Source organism: Perognathus longimembris, chromosome 7, assembly GCF_023159225.1.
Source record: "Perognathus longimembris pacificus isolate PPM17 chromosome 7, ASM2315922v1, whole genome shotgun sequence".
NCBI classification, from domain to species: domain Eukaryota; kingdom Metazoa; phylum Chordata; class Mammalia; order Rodentia; family Heteromyidae; genus Perognathus; species Perognathus longimembris.
The window spans coordinates 37,077,345-37,089,692 of NC_063167.1; the positions used below are offsets into that span (position 1 = coordinate 37,077,345).

Consider the following 12,348-nt stretch of genomic DNA (forward strand, 5'->3'; position numbering starts at 1 on the left):
AGAGAAGCCCTGAGTCAAGCCCAAAAACTATCAAACTCTTCCTCCCCACCCCTGCAAACCAACATGGGTTTACAAGACAAACCTAATTTCAAATGGCAGAAATAAGAATAGTAAAATTTGGGGCATGAAACAATCTCCTAGCGATATCAAAAATGTTCTGCATCTTATAACTTGATCTCATGTCATTTGCACATAAAATACCATACACCGAACATTTCTACATTTTATTATTTTAGATTGTGTCTATGTGTGTTTATGTGTGTGCATGGGCCTGCGTGTGTGCCAATACTGGGACTTGGAAGCCAAGGCTTGGTTCTGTCCCTTAGCATTTTCACCCCAAAGTTACCACTCTACCACTTGAGCCATAGCTCTACTTCTAGCTTTTTTGTAATTGCCTGTAACAGTCTTACATGCTTTCCTTATCCAGGCTGCCTTTGAACTGCAATCCTTAGATCTCAGTCTTCTGAGTAGCTAAGATTACAGGCCACTGGCACTCTTGGCAATTTTAGAAATTTTTATTATTGATGTATATATAAACAAATATGGAAGAAAAACCAGAGACTATTAAGAACTAAAGCTGTATAAAATGGGCTAAAGAACTGTTTTCTAGATCACAATTCTAGTAATAAATTATTGGTCTTGTGATACTTTTATACTCAGCAAAGTGAAAAACAGCTAGACTTGATTTCCCACTAATTCTAGGAGTTTATAAGTGTTGTTCTTTCTCTTAAGGATGACATATATAATGTCCTTTGAACAAAGATTAAGCTTGATGAATTTTTTCTCATGCTTAAAAGGGCGTTCTTTTTGTAGCTCTGCCAAATCTACACACACACACACACACACACACACACACACACACACACACACACACACACACACGTCTTACCGCTGCTTCTTCCTTGCCCCTTTTTAAAATCAGTACCTGAACTGCTGAGTCTATTTCGAATTCCAGCAGGAAACAGAGAATTACTTTCTTTAATTGGTTGGCTACTCCCAACAAGGTCAAGTCGTCCCGCAGCCGCAGCCCATGATAGTCTCATGAAACATGCCACAGTAGAAGTGAAATCGCTCACTTCCATGGTCTAAAGTAAGTGTGGAGAGAGTATTAGGAGAAAAGACAGTATTAGACCCAAACATATGCCACTGTCTTCTACCACCTTCTTACTGACCTCTTTTGTGACCTATATTTCCCTCCAAGGTCATCCAGAGGACAAAAATGAAAGTTTAGACTTTTAGTATTTCTAGAATCTGTATAACGAGAGACTGAAAAATCTCAGGCTTCAAATGGTTCTTGGTCACTTTGGCTTTAAAATTTTAGTTTCCCTCGCCCTATACCACATTTTGGCTCCTAAATAACTTGGTGACTTCTCATATAAGCTATGGTGGTTTTTTTCCCGACTTTGCTTGCGCTCTTAGTCTCTCTCTCTTAGTGTCTCTCTCTCTTTCTTGAACAAGTCTCCTCTCTTCAAGACTCTTTCTCCAACTTTCAAGTCCAATCCCTATCTATTCTTCAAGACTTGGCTCAGCTGCCATCCCCAACATGAAGTCACCCATGACAGTACAGGTGGAAGAAATGACTCCATTTACTGCAAGGGCCCACAAAATGCTTTCTCTTCATAATTTTACATTTGACCCTTACAACCCTGATATAGTGCCTTCTATACTAGGGGCCTTTCTCACCATTAATTCCTTGAGAGCATTTGTAATCATTTTTATATCCATACTGTTCCCTCCCCAAGCAGCTCCCTCTAAGTAGGAGGTATTCATATTTCTCAAATATACCCATCACTTACTTGTATTGCCACCCGAGCAGCAGGGATGATTTCCTCAACCCTGATAGAAGATCTATCTGACACCGACAACTGCCTGTAGGATGACTTTTCTGGGGTACCACATAAGGACATCTGTCTGCTTGTCTGCCGACTGACATTTCGGAATGGGCGAGAAGAAAGTGCTTCAATGCCATCTTTGGTGAGGTCTTCATCTAGTAATGTGGGCATTGTTTGTCCAACAAGTAAAAACCTTAACAAGAAAAAGCTAGTCTTACTCAAGGTAATTTCAAACAGAAATTTCAAAAAGAAAAATAAAGCATTTCCTGGCAAGTTTAATACACTACATTTACATACCTTGCAAGTTGTAGACAGATGGAATAAACACCCTGTCTTGTCTCATAGTCTACTTCTGAGGGGATGGAATCTCTCTGCATGACATTTACAACCAAACTTCAAAGAAGAGAGAAAGTCACACATCAAAGACACTATTTTCATATAAAATGTTCACAAATATTTTTGAATACTAAATTTCTACAGGATTCCTTGAATGTAAGTAAACTATATATCCTATGATAAATACAACTTCCTAGTCCATTAGACAAATTTTGGCTTAGAAAAAAATATATTCAATTTAGAGTGTTTAGAAAGCAATTCTTCTCACTAACTGGTTTGAGTCTACAGAATAATCAGTACATTGGCATTAGTTACACTATGGTTTCAAAAATGTATCAAAAGTTGGTTCTGAATCTATGGATTTTATTAACTATAGATTAAAAAATGTTTAAAAATTTGCAGCTGAGGCAGGCTTGATGGCTTTCATCTCTAATGCTAGCTATACAGAAGCTGAAATGAGAATAAGGGTAGTGGAGGAAAACAATCCCAAATGCCAATCTTAACCATTAAAAGTTAGGCACATTGATGCTCTCCTGTCCTCCCAGTCATGACTGAGACTGAGATTGAGAGAGCTGCCATCCCCATTTCAATGGAAATGAGTGTGGTGGTATGCACCAGTCACCCTAGCTACATGGAGAATAGAAACAGCTGGTCCAGACAAGATGCAAGACTCTATCAAAAAAATAAAAGGGCAGGTGATATGGCTCAAGCAAGAGAGCACTTGTCTAGCAAGTGTGAGGCCCTGAAGTCCAAGCCCTTACCCAGTTCTCCCCCAAAATGTCTTATTGAACATGTACATATTAAAATTTTTAATCAGCTCCAAACCATAGAGCCTATCAACTAGCTATATACTATGTGTTAGTAAGTATTCTATGTAATTTAGAGGCAATTCAGAAAAGAGGAAGTATGTAAGTAGCATGGAAATACAATGCTTTTTTTTTTTTTTTTTTTTGTAAAAGGACTTGAACATCCACAGATTTTACTATCTACCCTGGAACAAATCCACTGTACAAATCAAGAGAAGACTGACTGTACCAATATGTGTGTATATGCATCCACACTTATCTATCAATGATTAGGTATTTTATTTTTTGTTATGCTACACTATTATTTACTGTCTAGCTATAATTATTATAAACATTCTGTTTTCTGGTCTGGGATAGCTTTTCAAAGGAAAATAGTAATGTATGCTATTAGTTCTTGTATATTTACCTCAAAAGGTATCTTTATATAAGGAAGTGAAATAATCTTGAATTGTCTACTGCCAAATCATTCTTTTTCTTATTTGTGAATTGGAACTAAGCTTTATTTTCTCCCATGTGAAATGTTCGAAGAGAGGGGTACTTTTCTTTCTTAGAGAAAATAGGCCTGGTTGGTAGTAAGAAAACTTGTGTTTTAGGTTTTCTACTAAAGAACTGAAAGAATCCCTTGTCATCTCTGTGTCTCAGTAATAAAATGGGTCTTCCCGGGGGTGGGGGGGGAAGAGTTGGGGTGAATTACGCAGTCCAGCATAATTGAACATAGTTAGCACACCCTACATTACTGCCAAGTGTCCTGTCTGTTTTCTTTGCTTCCACTCTTACCTCCCCACATCAACCAAAACAATCCTTTTAAAATCTAAGCCTGATCACAGTACTTTTTTGCATAAAAATCCTTCAATGGCTTCTTACACAGAAAAGACAGTCAACAGAGTAGCCTATAAGGTACTAAGTTTCTGTGTAACTGTGTCCCAGTCCTCTACTTCATTCCCTTGGCCACATGTTCTGGCTTCCTGTGGCCTCTACAGGTGCCTGGTATATCTCCATGAAGAAGTACATGCTAGTTGGAAAGCTGTCTGGAGAGCTATTCCTGGCATCTCTAGGACTTGCATCATCTCCTTCACTCCCACCAGCGAAACGCTGTCTGTCCCTCTATTTAAAATCATAACCATCTCCAACGTAACTTCCTTTGTTTATATCTCTCCAGCTCTGAAATAGTTTACCTTTTGGTTTGCTGTTTGCCTCCTCTTTTAGCTTATAAGCTACTCGGGGGCATGGATTTTGTCTAATGTATTCACTGCTCTGTTCCTAGGGCTTAAAACAATACCTGGTACATGAACGAATATGCACAAATCATCTAAACATAACACCTTCATTATATCACAACTGTAGACATCTGGGTAATTTCAAATAATTTTTGCTAAGAACATATTGAAACTATTGAATCAAAAACAAAACCACTATATGTAGTATGTACCACATCTTCCACTTTACTTGAGAATTCTTTTAGTCCTCATTGTTCTGTTTGCCATCCCCTTCAACTTCTCTGATCCCTGGCTCAGCTTCTCTTCTCTGCTGAACCTCTATAGAGGAGTTCCTGCAACTGTCCTCTGTTCAAGCTTCAAGGTAGCAATTACTCCTTCCTAGAGGACCATTCTCTTTTTCTTCTTTATTCTTTGCTTAGAACTCAGCATAGCAACAGCTTGATACATCTCCTGCTCTCTCCCTGCTTAGAATTAGAAGGCTTTCTCTTATCTACCTAGGAATTTCATACTCAATTCCCAGCTCAATAGTCACTTTGTGCTAAGCATTTCCTAACCCGATCACCTCAGCAGATCTAACCATTACTTGCTTTCCTCTTTTAATGAAACTGATGATTTTCTAGACTTAAGGCCTTGTGCTTGCTAAGCAGGAGCTCTACCACTTGAATCATACCCCTAGCACTCTTTTATTTATTTATTTAAACTAATTCTTAGGCTCTTGTTGCCAAGGGCTGGCCTCAGGTTATGATTCTCCTGCATAGCAGGGATTACAGATGTGTACCACCACATATGGCTTATTTGCTGAGATGGAATTGCATAAACTTTTCCCCAAGCTGGCCTCAAACCAAGATCTTCCTGCTATCTGTCTCCCAAGTATCTGCAGTTACAGAAGTACTTTCTTAACCTCCTTTCCTCATCACTTTTTAAAAATAGGGCTCTGTCTTAATACTTAATTGTTTAGCAAGACCGTTAGCTAGCTGTCTGTTTCCCTTAAATTAAACCACACACATCTTAAAGGGAGGGAACATGTCTTAATTTATCCCTGTATACCTTGGATAATGCCTTGTGGAATAAATTTTACTATGAACCAAATTCACTTTACTTCAAAACTGGTGACAGACTTAAAAGAAACAGATACGGGCTCCTAACCTCAGTTCTTCTTGAGGATTCCCCCAACACCAGAAGGGAAAGAGAAATGCTTCTGTCAAGTTTTCAAGAAAAACTAAGTCACAAAATAAGCTAAAATATACGAATAGACTGAAACACCATTCCTTCTAGTTCCTCTCTTAACACACACTTCACATAATACCAAGTAGAAGGAGGCAAGGCTTTTATAGGAGAAAACAAGAACATATATTTTCTGCAAAGCAGGTACCTCAAACCTCCCGCTCTCAGGAAGTTTTCACAGAAGGATTTTGCACAGCTTCTTGCCATGTCATCATCAGCTGTTGGCATGAGTTTGGAACTCAGAACCTAGGATACAGACAAGCATAATTAATTATCCCAACATTTTCTGCAGAAGTTACTTCTTTACTAAAAAACATATAGATAACTCAAGCCAACATTTCTTTATAAGCCATATGCTAGTTCTCTTAGAAGTACATAGACAATTAGGACAATAAATTCACAATAAAGGCAATCACACTTTTCACATTCTGTTCAAAAGTATTTCTGTTCTAAAGCAAGCTACATTTCTCTTCTCCTGAAACTCAGAAATGTGAAAGTCTCTGACCTTCAATTTCACAGAATATTTTATGTGATAAACTAAATGTACTTGAAAAAAAAAAAAAAAAGCCAGCCAGCTAAACTGGCTAACACCTATAATCCTAGGTGTTCAGGAAGCTGATGATTGTGGTTTGAAAGAATCAGCCTAAGCAGGAAACTCAAGACTCTATTTCCAATTAACTATCAAAAAGCCAGACTGGAGGCATGGTCGAAGTGGTAGAGCACAGCCAAGCCAGCAAGCCATCCAACTAGGAGGCCTGAGTTCAAACTCTAGTATGGCAAAATAAATAGTACAAAAGCAGAAGTTTCAAATACATAGTCCCCTAGAAGCTGCTCCCTACGAACCTACCTCATTTCATTGAGTATCTACAATGCACATATGATTTACTCCACAGTTGAAGGGATTGAGATCAGAGACTGACACCCACTCAGTTATATGATTAGAATTAAAATCTGAATGTTTCTCAGTCTAATATCTAAGCCTTTCTCTGACAACTGCAATGCTTAAAGAAAAGATTAACCAAATACTGTGGCAAATAAGAGAATTCTGCCACACAACTACACTATATAGAACAACTAAAAATTAACATTCTAGTTTGACCAGCTAGGAGCTGAGAGATCACAAATCCTGTCCCTAGTTCTCCCCTTGGCTAAAGGAGGATTATGAGACTCAAATCACCAAAGGAATGCTGAGATTATTTAAGATACAGGTTTAAAGTGCTCAGTGAAAGCACTAGCACAAAATAAGTGCTCCAGAAACTATAGCTTGGTTGTGATTTAAAATATCTTACTGCTTCAGTTTTAAGTTACTATAGCCCAAGATCCTTTTCTAGTCTAAAAAAATCTGCTTCTGTGATTATGAACTTGGGTTTCTAATTGGGGATTTTCTATGTGTTAGAGATGCTTTGTTCCTAGGGTAGTCTTTGAGGAAAAGACTCCTTGGTCTCAGGATGAACACTACATGGGAGAAGTCTGCTCTGTTCTTCCTTCCTATGCTAACTCAGCTCTTCATTTACAGAATCGCACTCCTCATACTTAATGGGTAATCATTTAGTGACTGTGGGTTCTTCTCAGAAATAGTTGCTTAGAATAACTATTTTGAAGCATTTTTTATAGGGCAAACTTAAATGAAGGAGCAAAATACAAGGAAATTAACCATTCAAATAACAAAAACAAGTCTTTTGAGAAAAGTTTTCAAAAGCAAAATACACTTGTCAGGACAACTTAATTACTCTACAGTCCTAAAAAGATTACTAGTCCTGTCCTGTCCAGATCTACTGCTGTCTTGGACTTAGATTTCCCATCCTCCAGAACTGTGTCCACTAGTGTACAGAATTTATTAAAGCATTGTGAATGGACTAGTAATAATAATTCAAATATTATTTGTCTAATTCATCAATAGTTTTTTAAACCTTGAAATAATAATAAAGGCTGAAGATAATTTATATTATACAGATTTTCAAAACTTCCAAAGGAAGGTTAAGGACACATTTAAAATATACTATTTCCTAATTATGTGTTTAGATGCTATTTTGCAAGTGTAACAGTGATTATAGGCATGAGTAGGCAAAAGTTTCAAATTTTTCCCCAAACTAATTTTCTTACAGATTACCCTTTTAATATAAGAAAGCAATCTTTTGCTTGTTTAAGGCGCCTGATAGCACAAGTGTGCAAACCAAAATTGATCTGTCAAAGTGAAATGAAAACAAAGCTTCTTACTTCCAGGTTGTAGAGTACTCTAAAGGTTGACATTCCTGGAGCAAAAGAACGAAAAAGACTTTCTAAGATTGAAGTGGCACTGGGCTGATGCTGTTGCTTTGAAGAGAGGGATGGAGACTTTGAAGACTGAGAACTTGTTTCAGAAAGTAATGTTTTCTAAACAAAAAAGAGATACAAATGCCTTGAGAGCACAAATAACAAAGTAATATCCTTTTCCTCTTTAAATCAGTTTTCTAAAAAAAAATAGTGTCATAAAGCTACATAAATCTGTAATTATTGGCAAAATATCAAACATCATACAACTGTGTTCAACATCAAATACAGTACATGATGTTAAGAATGCATTCTAGGGGCTGGGAATATAGCCTAGTGGCAAGAGTGCTTGCATAGTATACATGAAGCCTTGGGTTTGATTCCCCAGCACCACATATATAGAAAATGGCCAGAAGTGGCACTGTGGCTCAAGTGGCAAAGTGCTAGCCTTGAGCAAAAAGAAGCCAGGCCCTGAGTTCAAGCCCCAGGACTGGCAAAAAAAAGGACAAGAATGCATTTTAACCCATTCCAGAAATATCATTTTTACAATTTTTATGTTTAAAATTTGTACTACTAAATGTTGGTAATTAAACAATAGGGCTGTCTTGAGAATTACTTTTTAGATAACAGTAATGTATTTTATAATTATATTAGTTCTATCTCAAAATCATACTTAAGCCAAAAACTAAATTTCAATTACTAAAATGCAGAATACGAAAGATCAAATGAATTTTTTTCTAAATGAATTTATTCTGAGAATATAATTAAACAATATGATGGATAAAACACAATTTATTTATAAACTTCTTAAGGAACAACTCTATGAAAACAATAAGAAAACTGAAGTTGACTATTATGCTTTCTGTTGTGGAACTTGGGATGAACCCAGCCTTTCACATACTAAGGAAGTACTCCATCAATGAACTGTGTCTCCAGTACTTGGCTGTTTGTTTTTTTTTTTGAGACACAGCTCCTCTTGAGTACACAAGCTGGGATTGAACTTGAAATCCTCCCGCCTCTGCCTCGTTAGTGCTGGGATTACAGGTGTGCACCAACATGTACAGCTAAAATGAACATTAAATGTTACTTATGGAAAAGAAAAGTAATTCATTTATATAAAAAACTCAACAATCAGGCCCTGAGAAGCATCATGAGAAGAAAAATGTATTTTACAGTCTGACCCTTGACCCAACAAGATGTATTTGGGCTTCAGGTTCCTCATATAAAGCAGGAAGGGAAATGATGACATTACATGCTCTTCTAATATTTGATCTCACTATTGACTCTAGACATTTCAAAAGTCAACATGAAGTTCTGATAGCCCATTCATGGCAATGGTATTTTTCAAAAGAAAATGGCCTTTATTTGACTTTAGGTTGTGTTTTCACTCAATCATGACATAAAATTTACATGCTATTTAAATAACTATTTTAGATAAGCATACCTTTCTGCCTAAAGAATCAAGTTGGTCTAGGGCTTCCTGAATGGCTGGATCAGTAGGTATCAACAGCAGAAGCTTTCGTACTCGTAGTGTTATCCTGAAAAAAAGTCAAATATTAATTTCCTTTGTATAAGCCATAGTTATATTAACAAAGTCGTTTTGTATGTTATGTGCAGTACAATACACTTCAAGTAAAAAGAGTTCCCTGGCTCATTAACCTCAATAACTCTATTTTTCTAAAGCTTCACAAATACTCATATTTACCTTGGCTCCTCTAGATTGGCAAGCTGGTAGAGCATGTCAAACACATTACACACAAGAGCCATCACTACACCAGGTAGGGATTTCTCCTGACAGAAAAAGGGAAAATATAAATATATACTTATAGAAGACTTTTGTTTATAATTGCAGTTACAAACCATGAAATATTAGTTCTGAAAAGATAGCCACTACCACTCAGAAGACTGTAAACTCTACATCTCCTCCCCCCACACCTGAATGCCAAAATTCCATGATACACAGTTCTGACATCCTAAACTGTCTGAGAAAAGACCTGTATCTCCATTAAGGTTGATACCCCAGTACCTGTTCCATGGCATATGATGAACTAAAAACCCCACTGCTGCTACTGCTAGAGCTGGTTGAGGAGTCTGCTGAGCTCCCAGAGGGGGTCCCACTGCCAGAGGTCTTTACTGTAAGGACTTGGTCATCAGAAATGCCCAGCTGGTGGAGGAGCTTTTGATCTTTATTCACCGTCAACTACAAAAAAAAGGCATTTTTAATTACTGAGAGGGCAAGAAGAAAAGTATCACTAGTGTCAACTATTATTTAAACCTACCAGACTATCATTTGTAAATATCTGTATATTATCCACAGGACAGCACAACTGCTTTGCTATCTTCCACCGGACACTGCCTATTGTTTCGTTACTGTGAGCCTGTAAAATACAACCCAACACTGATGTGAGAGAATTCATTTACTTATTCTTTTAAACAATACTTATTGCACATTTATATTTCAGAAGCTACAAACACAGCAGAGAACCTTAGGCTAGCATTAAATACTCTACTTCAGCCTCTTCCCAATTCATCATTTGAGATGTGGAATCACAAGCTCTTCCTTTCCTGCAACACCTGCCACTCCTTCCCTTTCTCACTGTGCTCCATTTAGCCAACCATCTTGTAGGCTTTGGTTCTTATTATTCCCTTTGCCTGGAGTGTTCTAAATAAACACCATTTATTTACTCTGTCACTGTATTCAAATCTTTACTTAAATGTTACCATCTGAGAGGTCTTTGTCTAAAATAGCTCATGTATATTTATCACTTTCTGTCAAGTTATCCTGCCTACTTTAATTTTTTCTTTACAACACTATCATCACTTGCTATTATGTATTTATCTATTTAGCTTCTTGTAGTTTCACTTCAGATCTAGAGTCATGACTCATGCAGCTCTCTCCATCAACACTGTTCTTACCAAAATAACAAATCATGAAAATGGCTATAGAACTGCATGTATACTTACCTCTACAGTGAAAGTATCTTTGGTAGACTCATAGGTAACATTAAGAGTCAAAATATGTCCATGAAATGATGCACCATGAGGTAGAATGGTTCGTGGAACAGAGTAAAAATCCTTGGAAAAAAAGTCAAGTCAGAGGTATTATTCCATTATAAAACATGTCAACAAACATATTCTAACATATCTCATCTAGTAATGATGAATGAGGTTGCTTTAAAAAAAAAAAAAAAAAGATCAATGCATACCTCTATTGTGATGACGTAGCGTTCTGCCAGAAGCAGTAATCTCTCAATTATCACAAGTTTTGTGGATCTACAGATAAAAAGAAAGTACAAACTTGAAAATGTACTTTAAATGAACTGTTGATTTCTGCTCAATTCTGCCTTGTTTCACCAAAACCATAATAATCGTTATAAGTCTATGGTCAAAACTGAAATCTGCAAAGATTAAACTTCCCTTCCCTTTCGCCTAATGAGGAGGTGGTATACCTATTCAAAGCATAATACTGATAGAATATGGAGGAAAGACCTGCTCCTTCCACATTTCCTTTCTTCCTTTTATTTTTTTAAACCGGGGTTTACATAATAGAGGACCTGAGTATCCAGGTCTATCTACTATCAATCCATCAAGGATAAACAATTAGTTTGACTCTCATAACTGTACAACTAAAATGTCACAAAATTCTGTAAACACATGGAATTTGACCAAGTTCTGAACTGTTTGAAAAATGGGAGACAAATGCAAACCAGTAGAAATGCTGTTTGAAAATTAAATCTGGCTGGATGCCATTGGCTCAGACCTGTAATTCTAGCTACTTGGAAGCTGGGAGTTGGAGGATCATGATTCAAAGCCACCTGGGGCAGAAAAGTCTGCAAGACTCCATCTCCAACTAACTAGCATAAAGCTGGACTGGAAGACAACTGATAGAGTTCTGGCTGAGCAAGGTAGTATGAGTCCCTGAATTCAAACCTCAGTACCAGCATCACAAGCAATGTGATTAAACACATTCTGACAGCAATAATAAATAAGTTTGAGTTCTAAATTCTAAAACCTGAATTATAGGTTAAACTGGAATGATTATAAATATCAAAAAGTTCTTTCAAAAATGTTAAAATCCAACTGTGAAATTATACGTTCTTATGAGCTCTACTTTCTAAAACCTGTAAGACAATTAAAAATGGGCTTTTTCCTCTATAGTCGGCCAAACATTTAGTGATTCAGAATAAAAAATAACTAGTAAGAAGAAAAAAAAGTACATTTGTTGTAAGAAACAGTAGTTGGAAATTCCAACCTAACAGATCCTGAATGATTAATCTGATAAACTGCTAATGAACTGAGACAAATTACATCTCACAAATATGTAACAGGGAATTCTTAGTGAAATCTATTCTTCGTTTTTTGCCGGTCTTGGGGCTTGAACTCTGGGGCCAGGGCACTGTCTCTCAGCTTCTTTTACTCCAGGCTAGCATTCTACCACTTGAGCCACAGTGCCACTTCCAGCTTTTTTGAGTAGTTTACTGGAGATAAGAGTCTCATACTTTCCTGCCAAGGCTGGCTTCAGTCTGCAGTCCTCAGATCTCAGCCTCTTGAGTAGCTAGGATTACAGCACCTGGCATGAAGTTTATTCTTAATGAAGTACTTTGTTCCAAGAACATGAGAATAGGAAAAACACTTGAGTGTTTTAAATCCTATAACCACTTCTGCCATTTAAAAGTGAAGTCT

The 12,348-nt window shown here is 37.0% G+C and overlaps 1 protein-coding gene across 2 annotated transcripts in view; it reads right to left on the minus strand.

Annotated features, from left to right (window-relative positions):
• The window catches only part of Usp24 (ubiquitin specific peptidase 24), a 124,935-nt gene that overhangs the window by 49,259 nt on the left and 63,328 nt on the right, over positions 1-12,348 (minus strand). For both annotated transcript variants that reach the window (XM_048351409.1, XM_048351408.1), the window contains exons 25-35: positions 10,872-10,938; positions 10,630-10,740; positions 9,945-10,043; positions 9,692-9,865; positions 9,371-9,456; positions 9,110-9,203; positions 7,633-7,788; positions 5,564-5,661; positions 2,130-2,225; positions 1,797-2,025; positions 926-1,085 (exon numbers count right to left, since the gene is read on the minus strand). In XM_048351409.1, coding sequence (XP_048207366.1) covers positions 926-1,085; positions 1,797-2,025; positions 2,130-2,225; positions 5,564-5,661; positions 7,633-7,788; positions 9,110-9,203; positions 9,371-9,456; positions 9,692-9,865; positions 9,945-10,043; positions 10,630-10,740; positions 10,872-10,938 — 1,370 coding nt within the window. The remainder of the gene's footprint in view (positions 1-925; positions 1,086-1,796; positions 2,026-2,129; positions 2,226-5,563; positions 5,662-7,632; positions 7,789-9,109; positions 9,204-9,370; positions 9,457-9,691; positions 9,866-9,944; positions 10,044-10,629; positions 10,741-10,871; positions 10,939-12,348) is intronic.